General features: G+C 50.3%; 1 protein-coding gene across 1 annotated transcript in view; it reads left to right on the forward strand.

Annotated features, from left to right (window-relative positions):
* Positions 1–1,812: 1,812 nt before the first annotated feature.
* The window catches only part of LOC107106391 (histone deacetylase 6-like), a 22,448-nt gene continuing 12,037 nt past the window's right edge, over positions 1,813–12,223 (forward strand). The window contains exons 1-5 of the mRNA XM_015406526.1: positions 1,813–1,817; positions 2,723–2,791; positions 3,072–3,264; positions 6,541–6,690; positions 9,786–9,960. Coding sequence (XP_015262012.1) covers positions 1,813–1,817; positions 2,723–2,791; positions 3,072–3,264; positions 6,541–6,690; positions 9,786–9,960 — 592 coding nt within the window. The remainder of the gene's footprint in view (positions 1,818–2,722; positions 2,792–3,071; positions 3,265–6,540; positions 6,691–9,785; positions 9,961–12,223) is intronic.

The raw sequence follows: 12,223 nt of genomic DNA on the forward strand, positions 1-12,223 counted from the left end.
GTTACGGGTGGAAGAACATCCTTTTTGTTGGCATAAACCCATTGACTGACCCTTTTCAGGGGTACAGTTACAGGGTAGTACATTTACTTGCACATTTTTTGTGTGACAAGGAACGAGTAGGTCTTCCTCTGGAAGCTGTCAAGGACCTTTCATGTGTAAACAAGGGGCCTCTTTATTGATAGGAGGTGTGAACCCCTGCACTTGTTAGGAGGACAGCCAGACTCTGAGGAGCCATGAAGGGAAACATAGATTGCATACCAAGAGATGTTGGGCACATCCCTTCTTTTCTAATACATTGCAGAATCATAAATCTTTCATCACTGAAGGCCCTGCAGGAAAGGGAGTTCAATTGGTCTCACTTTCGTGTCCCCGACAGGGGACTTTTGCTCTGTAATCTGCAGACCTCGTTAGTACTCCGCATAGTAAAGGTAAAGGTTTCCCTTGCTCGAAAGCCAGTCGAATCTGACTCTAGGGGGCGGTGCTCATGTCCATTTCCAAGCCAAAGAGCCAGCACTGTCCGAAGACTTCTCCATGGTCATGTGGCCGGCATGACTAGATGCCGAGGCGCACAGAACGCTGTTTCTTTCCCACCGAAGCAGTGCCTATTTATCTACTTGCAATTTCTTGCTTTTGAACTGCTTGGTTGGCAGGAGCTGGGGCCGGAGACGGGAGCTCACTGCGTCCCGTGGCACTAAAGTCTCGAACTGCCGAACTACCGACCTTTGAATCTGCAGCTCAGCCTCTTAACTTCTGAGCCACCGCGGCCCAGCACTGCACAGAGGGCTCTCTTTAACCCTGAAGAGAGAGAAAAAAAGTCCTGCAGCTATGTTCGTAACAGATAAAAGAAAGAATGTGCTTTCTGAGTTAGCTTGAGAAGCATTTTTCCAGCCCTAGAACATATGTTCTAATAGCACTTAAATCAATAAACTTTGAGTGAGAAATATCTTATGATTCAATTAGCGCAGGTTCAGATCAGGACTTCTGTATTCTTTCCACAGAAAGAACTTTTTGTGACTCTCGGTGAAAAAAAGATTATTGTTGAAAAGGGCATTACGAACAGTGAACTGTGACCAAAAAATGTACCAAAATACCCATTGATGTTATATAATGTTTAGCTTTTTGTTGAGGATTCTTTCTGTCAGTGGGCTAGTTGTGTAGATCACACATGTATGGATTCATATCCTCAAAAAATTAAAAAATTATAACGTATAAGCAAGCTATTACAATGTATGAGAAGTAATGCTAGTTTACAAAATATATTAAGATTGCCTTTTTAACACGGTGTTTTGTAGTTGATTTTGGGTAATCTTAGAAAGGGGAAATGGGCAGTGCAAGGCCCTGCGTGGCTCCAGATGGCTGCTGAGCCAGGCTTCCTGGGTTAATTAGTGGCCACTCATGGGCACAGCTTCGAGGGAACACTGGTTGTGGGCAGTGTTCCCTCTAAGCCAAGTGAGTGTGAGCTCCTTGTTCAGGAGGGACTTTTTACGGACTCTAATCTGGGAGAACCGGGTTTGATTCCCCACTCCTCCACTTGCACCTGGCTGGATGACCTTGGGCAAGCCGTAGTTCTGATAAGAGCTGTTCTTGAAAAAAGAGCAGTTTCTGTCAAGAGCTCTCTCAGCCCTCCAATCTCTTCTTCTTCTTCTTCTACTACCTCCCAGGGTGTCTGTGGTGGGGAGGGGAAGGGAAAGGAGTCTGTAAGCCGCTCTGAGACACCTTTGGGTAGTGAAGGGCGGGGTATAGATCCAATCTCTTCTTCTTCTTCTTCTTCTTCTTCTTCTTCCCTTATAAAAGGAGTAGGGCTGCAGGATAATGGCGTAGGTCAGGAAGGTGCTTCTGTGAAGGGAACAGGACTGCAGCCTCTGCCACTCTATATGGCATGTGCTATTTTTTTTATTGTGCATATTGTGTGTGTGTGTTAAAGTGCCATCAAGTTACGGCTGACTTCTGGTGACCCCCAAGCAAGGGGCTTTCAAGGCAAGCGAGAAGCAGCAATGGTTTGCCCATTGCCTTCCTCTGCAGAGCCTTCCTTGGTGGTCTCCCATCCAAGTACTGGCCCTGCTTAGCTTCCAGCTTTTGGCGACCCCAGCAAGGAGCAGTGAAGGCGAGTGAGAAGCAGAGTTGGTTTGCCACTCCCACCCAAGTATCGACCCTGCTTAGCTTCCAACTTGGCTTCCTGCTTAGCTTAGCTTCCAACTTATGGAGACACCAGCTTTGAAGGCAAGCGAGAAGCAGAGATGGTTGGCCCATGGCCTTCCTCTGCAGAGCCTTCCTTGGTGGCCTCTCATCCAAATACTGACTCTGCTTAGCTTCCAGCTTATGGTGACCCCAGCAAGGGGCTTTCAAGGCAAGCGAGAAGCAGAGATGTTTTGCCATTGCTTGCCTCTGCTGAGTCTTCCTTGGTGGTCTCGCACATAAGCATCGACCCTGCTTAGCTTCCAACTTAGGTTCCTGCTTAGCTTAGCTTCCAACCTATGGCGACCCCAGCAAGGGGCTTTGAAGGCAAGCGAGAAGCAGAGGTGGTTGGCCCATGGCCTTTCTGTGTGGTCTCCCTTCCAAGTACTGACCCTGCTTAGCCTCTGAGATCTGACAAGGCTGGGCTGTACACCCCCCCCCAAAAAAAATCTCATTGGTCTCTAAGGTGCTGCTGGACTCGAATCCAGCTCTTTCACCCCAGAACGACACAGCTGGAAACTAAGTAAATAATGTCCTTTTTCCTCAGGGTGATGATACTCGACTGGGATGTTCACCATGGCAATGGTACTCAGCACATGTTTGAAGACGATCCCAGGTACTTTTCCGTTTTGAGAAACGCTTCCCCTAATCCAACCTGGTTTGGGAGGTCAGGATTCCGAAGGTGTCCCCACAGGCTCAAAGGTTGGGCCCCCTGATCCATACAATGGCTTTTGTATTTACATTTTTGGCTAGCCGCCAAGGACGTTGGTTAGAATGGAAAGTTGGGGTATAAATATTGGAACTAAGCTAACAACTGGGTTTTTGACTGTTTACGGGGGGGGCGGGGGCGGGCAGGCGACTGTTCATCCCCTCTCGTGATTTGCTTTCCAATGCAGCGTCCTGTACATCTCCCTCCATCGCTACGACAATGGGACTTTCTTCCCCACCTCGGAGGATGCGGACTACGACCGGGTGGGCCGCGGGTCCGGCGAGGGCTTCACCGTGAACGTGCCTTGGAACTGTCCCCGCATGGGAGACATGGAGTACCTGGCTGCCTTCCACCAGATCGTCATGCCCGTCAGCTACGAGGTGGGAGATGCGGCTGACCCAGTCTTGGGGTGGTGGTGGGGTCCGGCTGACATCATATTTCAGTTAGCAAAAAAAGAAAAGAAAACACCACTGGCAAAAAATGAACACGCAAGCAAATAAGCAAGTATATAATAATCAATTAAGCATAACAGCAAGTATAATATATATCAAATAAGCATAACAGCAAATATAACATCACTCAATTGGCCAAAGTGCAATAATAAAGCATAATAGAAACAGAGTCACAGTCTTTCCATGTATCCACTCCAGCATAGAAGCAATATCAGAGTCCAAATTGGAGTGCAAGTCATCAAATTTTCTGAGCCCAACCTTTTTGAACTTGTGGGCGCCTTCGGAATTGTGAGTCACCACTAGGGTTGCCAAGTCCTACCCGGAAGTGATGTCATCACATTTCCGATGACGCTCTAGGTTTTGGGCAAACTCTATGATTTTTTGGGCCTCGAAACGGTAGAGTTTTGCCCAAAACCTAGAGCGTCACCTCCAAAGTTGGAAATATGGTGACATCATCGCGCGAGCACCAGCAGCACCGGGAGGGGGGCTTCCCAGGGGTGGGGCTCCCCCTGCTGGCCACCTGGGCCACGTTGGATTGGGGCCCCCGAAATCGGGGGATCCCCTGGCCCCACTGGGAGAACAGCAACCCTAGTCACCACTACAACATGGCTGCCACCGGATGCAGAGCCAAGCACACAGACACTCACGAGAGGACAGGGGGTGCAAAATCCAGAGGGGAAAAACGCAAGAGGGATAACGCACAGAGGCAGAAGAAGATTCTGAACAAAGGGCGAAAGGGAAGTTAAAACAGACACAGTGAAGGCCAAGGTGAAAAGCTTCTTAATTTGTATGAAAGGAGCCCATAAGCGGCATGTTGGGGAACCCTGAGTTTAGAGACCCCTAGTCATCATCACACCCTCCCAGAACTACAAATCCCAGAGTTCCAAGGGAAGAAGCAATCACCCACAGACTTCAGCGATCAACTGAACTTTCTGTCTCGTTTTCCGTTACTGCGGTATAGCATTTAAACCCAGCAGTGGGGTGGGTGTTGGACATTTCCAGATGCTGACGCAGGTCTTCAAACCACATCAGATGGGCAAGATGTGGATTTGTTCGCACACGTTTGGCCCCAGTCTTGGGTTGGGAGGGCGAGTGCACGTGAGTGGGGAGAGCAACGCCCTGCTTATAGAATAGGACTATGGGAACAGAAGCCCTGACGTGGGCAGCCCAGGCTAGAGCCTGATCTTCAGATCTGGGAAGCTTAGCAGGGTTGGCCTTTGGTTTGTACATGGATGGGAGACCACCAGGGAAGTCCAGGGCCACTCTGCAGAGGCAGGCAGTGGCAAACCACCTCTGGACATCTCTTGCCTTGAGCTGGGTGGCCCTGGTGAGCCGAATCTTGTCAGATCTGGGAAGCTAAGCAGGGTTGGTCCTGGTTAGTACTTGGAGGGGAGACCCTCCTCCAAGGAATGCCAGGGCCATGACTTGAAGGCAGGCCATGGCAAACCAGTGTCTCGTGCCTTGAAAACCCTATGGGCTTTCCATAAGTCATAAGAACATAAGAGACGCCAATGTTGGATCAGGCCAAAGGCCCATCCAGTCCAACACTCTGTGTCACACAGTGGCCAGAAATACCAGGTGCCATCAGGAGGTCCACCAGTGGGGCCAGGACATTAGAAGCCCTCCCACTGTTGACCCCCCCCCAAGCCAAAAGAAGACAGAGCATCACTTGCCCCAGAGCCCCGATCTATACCTTGTGGCTAATAGCCACTGATGGACCTCTGCTCCATATGCTTATTTAATTCCCTTTTGAAGCCGTCCATGCTTGTAGCCACCACCACTTCCTGTGGCAGTGAATTCCATCTGTTAATCACTCTTTGGGTGAAGAAGTACTTCCTTTTATCCGTTCTAACCCGACTGCTCAGCAATTTCATGGAGTGCCCACGAGTTCTTGTATTGTGAGAAAGGGAGAAAAGTACTTCTTTCTCTACCTGCTCTTTCCCATGCATAATCTTGTAACCCTCGATCACGTCACCCCTCAGTTGTCGTTTCTCCAAGCTAAAGAGCCCTAAGCGCCTTAACCTTTCCTCATAGGGAAAGTCAGCTGTGACTTGAGGGAAAAAACCACAACGAACAGGAACAGAAAAGGAGGCACGTAATAGATACCAGTGAGCTGTTTCAGCTTGTGGGGAAGAGGATTGGGGGGGGGGGCAGAAACAGCTGATGGGCTTGTGTCGGATACACTGTACAATCAGAACACCATGGACGAGAGGCAGTTGGCAAGAGAGAGGTTTAAAAGACTTCGGAGTGTGTTTTGGTGTGTGTTTTTTTAAAGTGTGTTCTGTGTCGTCCTCGCTGGACCAAGGGTTCCCTCTCCTGCAAACGGCTGCCAATGAAGGGAAGCAACTTGGAGCATGCAGGCATCCTGGCCACCAATGTTCCCTCTAAGCTGTGGAGTCTTGTGAGCAAAAATTCTACTTTGTGAGCGACTGGCATTAAAGTGGTGAGCGAGCGATGTGAGCCAGAGGCTAAAAAACTGTGAGCTAGCTCACACTAACTCAGCTTAGAGGGAACACTGCTGGCCACTGGCGTTTTTAATAGGTAACATCTATTGGGTATTGTAAATAAGAAGCGGGAGACTGACCAGTTATGAAGGTGCGCAGAGAGTTTATATAGTTATAAAAGTGAATATATACAGAGATATTTACAGGCGATTGAATAGCATGTCGTGCCTTAGTCTGTGAGAACTGAGTCCCTTCCAGTTTACTAAGCTGATAGCTATTATGCTAAACCCCGGCCAATCTCTAACAAGACGATGTAATCACTAACTCTAACAAGACCTGAAAGAGTAACACCTGCTAGAAAACGCCTGGCTGTAATTACATGATTACTAGCATGACAGCTAGGTCTGACAAACAGATCAAACTGATCTATAGTAACTGCTTGCTACTTCTATCACTCTGACATATATCTCAATAACATCAGGGAGATGCAAGGCTTCCATTTCTGGCGGCAGGGGCATGTCTCTTTGTCTCACCCAGTTATGGATCAAAGCTCAGGCTTATGTGGCTGCTGTCAGGTCTTGTGTTGTTCTGTGCTCTGTGGCCAGTCGGGGATCGGCTGCCCACTCAGGAACCAAACGGATGTGCACCTGCCAGATCTATGGGATTAGAAAGGGGGAGAGGGCCCCCCCATCTTCTGTCCCTGAAATGGCAAGTCAGCTGTCCCGGAAGGCGTGCTCACGCGCCTCTTCTTCCGCCGTAGTTCAATCCAGAGCTGGTCCTGGTCTCTGCTGGTTTTGATGCTGCTCGGGGAGACCCGCTGGGCGGCTGCCTCGTGACGCCGGAATGCTACGCACACATGACCCACCTCCTCTCGGGGCTGGCCGGCGGCAAGTTGGCCCTTGTGCTGGAAGTATGTCCGAGTTCCTTTTTCTGGGGGGGTGCGGGGAGCACTGCCGGGGAGACAGCTCTGGGGGGAGGGAAGCATCCGGTGGGAGGGGAGGAAGCGGAGATGTGGAGCTGTCATCGGGAGTCAGCAGGTGGGGTAAGAGGTAGGCAAGAGTCCATGCACACGGTCTAGACGTTGGAAGCAATGACATTCCTACGCTGGTACAAGCAGACTGGGAACAGTGTGGGGCTACATGCAGCCAAGAGGGGGGTAGTTAGAGGGGGAAATGGGTCAGCAAGGGACAGGCCAAGCCCCTCCCTCTTCCCCTCTGCCTCAAAGTGCCCTCTGAGTCATTTGGAGAGCAGGTCAGGTATAGCAGGTGTTGCATTAAACCTGGGAGAGCCAGTTTGGTGTAGTGTTTAAGAGCAGTGAACTCTAATCTGGGAGAATCGGGTTTGATTCCCCCACTCCTCCTCCACATGAAGCCAGCTGGGTGACCATGGGTCAGTCACAAGTTCTCTCGGAGCTGTCCTCTCAAGAGTAGTTTTCTCAGAGCTCTCTCAGCCCCACCTGCCTCACAAGGGTGTCTGTTGTGGGGAGGGGAAGGGAAAGGAGATTAAAAGCCGCTCTGAGAGTCCGAGTGAAGGGCGGGGAATAAATCCAATCTCTTCTTCCTCCTCCTCCTCCTCCTCCTCCTGCTGTATAACACACAGCCCAATCACCTTCTCTCAGACTGACCTTCCTCACAGGGTGTAAAAATGTGTGGGTAGACAGGCGAAGGAGATGGGGCTGGCCAGGAGCTTCACGGCAGAGGGCCACCGTGCAAGATCCCTCTTCGACAAACAGTTGCTGGGTAAAAGTGCCACTCTTGGCAATATTGATGCCGCTTGGCCTTCGCTGACTGGGTGGAGGTGGGGCCAAAAGTGCAAGATGCTTGTGAAATTCGGGGGGGGGCTTAAAATGGGTGATTCCGTGTCAAGGAGCCGAACAGGCTGACCCCGGAGGTTCCCAGGGCAGGAGTACACAAGTAACCGGGCTGACGTTATTAAAAAAATATATATTTGCAGAGTTTATTAAAAGAATAGACAAGTTAATATGAATATAGCCAACAAATGACCAAAAAAGTCATACAAAACAGTAAAGCTAGCTTTTATCTACCTAACGCTTTTGAGAACTCTGTTAAGTGGTGCAAAACTGACATGCAGGTGCAGGCCTCAAATTAGCGGAGGCTGCCATTTCAGCAGTTTGCTGAGCACAGATTCAGGCCTCTGTCCATGAAGTCTCAGACAGGGAACCTTAGCCCCTAGGGGTATAACCTAATTACAGTTTTTGACCCCTCAAACCAGGTGATGGTGACATCCAATCCCAACATACCATCATTCCTGATCTTTGCCCTCCCCACATGAGGAATACCTCATGAGAAGCGAATGCCTTTGGCCTCGGACTGATAAGGGGCCAGGCAGGCCAAAGCCCTTAATTAAAAACACCTGCTAGAAAGAGCCAGGCCAAGTATCTACACATTAGAAGGGGCTTTGCCTCACGTGCCCTTTCTCCGTAAGATGAACATTTGGCTACTGAGAGATGCTGTAGTCACTCTAGTTTGTGTCCCGTCCCCCCTTTCTCCTGAGTTGGTAGCATTTCTGCCCTTGGACTTCAGCCTCACCATCTTCCCTTTAGCGTCTTAAAGACTAACAAAATTTGTGGCAGGGGAGGAGCTTCCATGAGTCACTGCTCACTTCGTCAGATATCTGGTATCAGAAGAAGTTAGCAGTGACTCATGAAAGCTCCTCCCCTACCACAAAAATCTTCAGATACCTGAAGAAGTGAGCAGTGACTCATGAAAGCTCCTCCCCTACCACAAAAATCTTCAGATACCTGAAGAAGTGAGCAGTGACTCATGAAAGCTCCTCCCCTACCACAAAAATCTTCAGATACCTGAAGAAGTGAGCAGTGACTCATGAAAGCTCCTCCCCTACCACAAAAATCTTCAGATACCTGAAGAAGTGAGCAGTGACTCATGAAAGCTCCTCCCCTACCACAAAAATCTTCAGATACCTGAAGAAGTGAGCAGTGACTCACGGACACTCATATCCTGCCACAAATTTTGTTTGTCTTGAAGGGGCTACTGGACTCTTGCTCTTTTTCTGCTGTTACAGACAGACTAACACGGCTACCCGTCTTGATCCATCTTCCCTTTGCATTTTTCTTCTTGCCCCTTGTCCTCAATTTTCCTCCTCGCTCCTTTTTTTATCCCTCCTCCTCCTCCCACTCAGCATCCTCTCCTCCTTTCACGTTAACTTTTCTACGAAGTGAGTGGTTTTGACCTGAAGCCCCAGGTAACACTTCCTGGTAATAGCTGATGAAGAAGAAGAAGAAGAAGAAGAGTTTGGATCTATACCCCACCGGCTACCCGTCTTGATCCATCTTCCCTTTGCATTTTTCTTCTTGCCCCTTGTCCTCAATTTTCCTCCTTGCTCCTTTTTTTTAATCCCTCCTCCTCCTCCTGCTCAGCATCCTCTCCTTTCACGGCAACTTTTCTACAAAGTGAGTGGTTTTTACCTGAAGCCCCAGGTAACACTTCCTGGTAATGGCTGAAGAAGAAGAAGAAGAAGAAGAAGAGTTTGGATTTATACCCCACCCTTCACTACCCAAACGTGTCTCAGAGCAGCTTACAAACTCCTTTCCCTTCCTCTCCCCACAACAGACACCCTGTGAGGTAGGTGGGGCTGAGAGAGCTCTGATGGAAACTGCTCTTTTTTCAAGAACAGCTCTTATCAGAAATATGGCTTTGCCCAGGGTCATCAAGCCAGGTGCAAGTGAAGGAGCGGGGGAATCAAACCCGGTTCTCCCAGATTAGAGTCCACGCACTTAACCACTACACCAAACTGGCTCTCACCGAACTAATCTTTATTCGTTCCCCTGGAACCATGCCCCATAAAAGAGTTTCAAGTTCGTTTGGGGAATTCGGGACGAAAAGTGAAGGCTGTCTCAAAGGCTATTGCCTGTATACAGTGTCTGCGCACGTGTAACATACGTATGGAACACAGCCAGCAGACCTGTGCATAGGTCCCGACCGACAGGCTGGGCTCGGGTTCTGATCCCTCCATTCTGCTTCCCAGGGCGGCTACAACCTAGAGTCCATCTCTGAGTCCATGGCCATGTGCACCCGGAGCCTCCTGGGGGATCCGCCACCCACACTGGGGAGACTCAAGGCCCCCCACCCCAGCGCCCTGCAATCTCTGGCCCGTGTGGTCGCCGTCCACCGCAAGTATTGGGCAAGCCTCCGCCTGGAAGGTAAATGGTCTCCCTTGCCTTGTAGTGGCTCATGCGCTGCCGTGTTGAATCCTGAGAGCTGGCGCAGCGCTGGGGCCAAGTGAGCTGCAGGCTGTGAAGCCCGAAGTTCCTACATTACCTTGGATGAAGGCAAAAGAGAACTCATTTGCACTATATAAGTGTCATAAAACTATTGGTGGTGGTGGTGGAGGGAGGTGCCATCAAGTCGCAGCCAACTTATGGTGACCCCCTGGGGGTCTTCAAGGCAAGAAGCATTCAGAGGTGGTTTTCCTTTGCCTGCCTCTGCGTAGCCACCCTGGACTTCCTTGGTGGGTCTCCCATCCAAGTACTAATCAGGGCTGACCCCACTTATTTTCTGAGAACTGACAGGATCAGGCTAGCCTGGTCCATGCAGGCCAGGGCACAGACAAGCAGAGGTGTTTGGCCATTGCCTGCCTCTGCGTAGCCACCCTGGACTTCCTGGGTAATCTCCCATCCAAGTACTGACCACAGGCCACCCCCTTTAGCTTCCGAGAGCTGACCAGATTGTGCTAGCCTGGTCCATGCAGGCCGGGGCAGAGACAAGCAGAGGTGCTTAGCCATTGCCTGCCTCTGCGTAGCCACCCTGGACTTCCTGGGTGGTCTCCCATCCAAGTACTGACCACAGGCCACCCCCTTTAGCTTCCGAGAGCTGACCAGATTGTGCTAGCCTGGTCCATGCAGGCCAGGGCGGAGACAAGCAGAGGTGGTTTTGCCATCGCGTGCCTCTGCGTAGCCACCCTGGACTTCCTGGGCGGTCCCCCATCCAAGTACTGACCAGTTCCGTCCCTGTTTAGCTTCTGAGATTTGATGAGGTCAGGCCAGCCTTGGCCAGCCTGATCAGGGTATAGCTATTTATAGCCATGTAGAAAGAATACAAGCAAGTCAGTAATAAGAGCTTACACGACACAAAGCAGCCTGATAGCCCAGCCCAGCCTCATCAGAGCTTGGGAACTAAGCAGGGTTCACCGTGGCCAGTCCTCAGCTGGGAGACCACCAGAGAAGACAGGAGTCACTACGCAGATGAAGGCGACGGCAGACCACCTTGGCTCGTCTCTTGTCTCTCACCTCAAGTTGGTTGCAACTTGACAGCCCACAGTGATCATGACACGGACAACGTAGTGTACAGAATGCACTGAACACACTGTTATCTCCCCAAAGTATAATGCAGTTAACAGTGGAGGCAGTCGTAAACAGCGAGGAACAAACGTTGCAAAAGAATGAATACGACTACAAGCTCCCCACGCTCGTGACTCATTTTGAAGTTCTTTCTTCAGAAATTCAATAGACTGGAGCTTTTATCTCACCCTGTGAACAAAGCGTGAAGATAAAAGGCTGTATTCTTTTAGATCTGGAATATAATCCCAGCTGGTCAATTCCATGCCTTTTCTACTTGTGAGAATGCATAAACGTTAAAGAGTGTGTGTGTGTTGTGGAGGAATAAGCTTTTGCCTAATGCATTTCACTTGAAGCAGTCAATCAGACCAAAATGGGCATCCCTTATCCTGGGGCTTCCAGCTTAGATCCAAGCTTACCACTAAACAGCCCAATCCTGTGGGCCACTGTGATGGAGGTGGCTAGCCGACAGTGCATCTGAGGCACTGCTGGTACATAAGAACATCAGAGAAGCCGTGTTGGATCAGGCCAGTGGGCCCATCTGGTCCAACACTCTGTGTCACACAGTGGCCAAAACCCAGGGGCCATCAGGAGGTCCACCAGTGGGGCCAGAACTCCAGAAGCCCTCCCACTCTTCCCCCCCCCCCCAAGCACCAAGAAGACAGAGCATCACTGGCCCAGACATAAGAACATAAGAGAAGCCATGTTGGATCAGGCCAGTGGCCCATCCAGGCCAACACTCTGTGTCACACAGCGGCCAAAACACAGGGGCCATCAGGAGGTGCCCCAGCAGAATAGGGCAGAAAGGAGGAGGGGAAGGAAGCAAAGGCCTACAGTAAGAGTTGAGAGGACAGGAGGTGATAAGGTGGAAAGCAAGAGGGAAAAGTGTCGTGAGAAACTAAGGTCTAGCTACATGGAACCTCCATGTTCATTGGCAGGCAATCTGTGAATATTATTATTTATTCATAGAATCACTGTGTTGGAAGGGACCTCCAGGGTCATCTAGTCCAACCCCCTGCACAAGGCAGGACATTCACAAATACCTCCCCCTCCACACACCCGCAGTGACCCTGTTCCATTCCCAGAAGATGACAAAAAGCCTCCAGGATCTCCGGCCAAACCGGCCTGG

The sequence above is a fragment of the Gekko japonicus genome, unplaced genomic scaffold, assembly GCF_001447785.1.
Source record: "Gekko japonicus isolate JY-2015 unplaced genomic scaffold, Gekko_japonicus_V1.1 scaffold6611, whole genome shotgun sequence".
Classification (NCBI taxonomy): Eukaryota; Metazoa; Chordata; class Lepidosauria; order Squamata; family Gekkonidae; genus Gekko; species Gekko japonicus.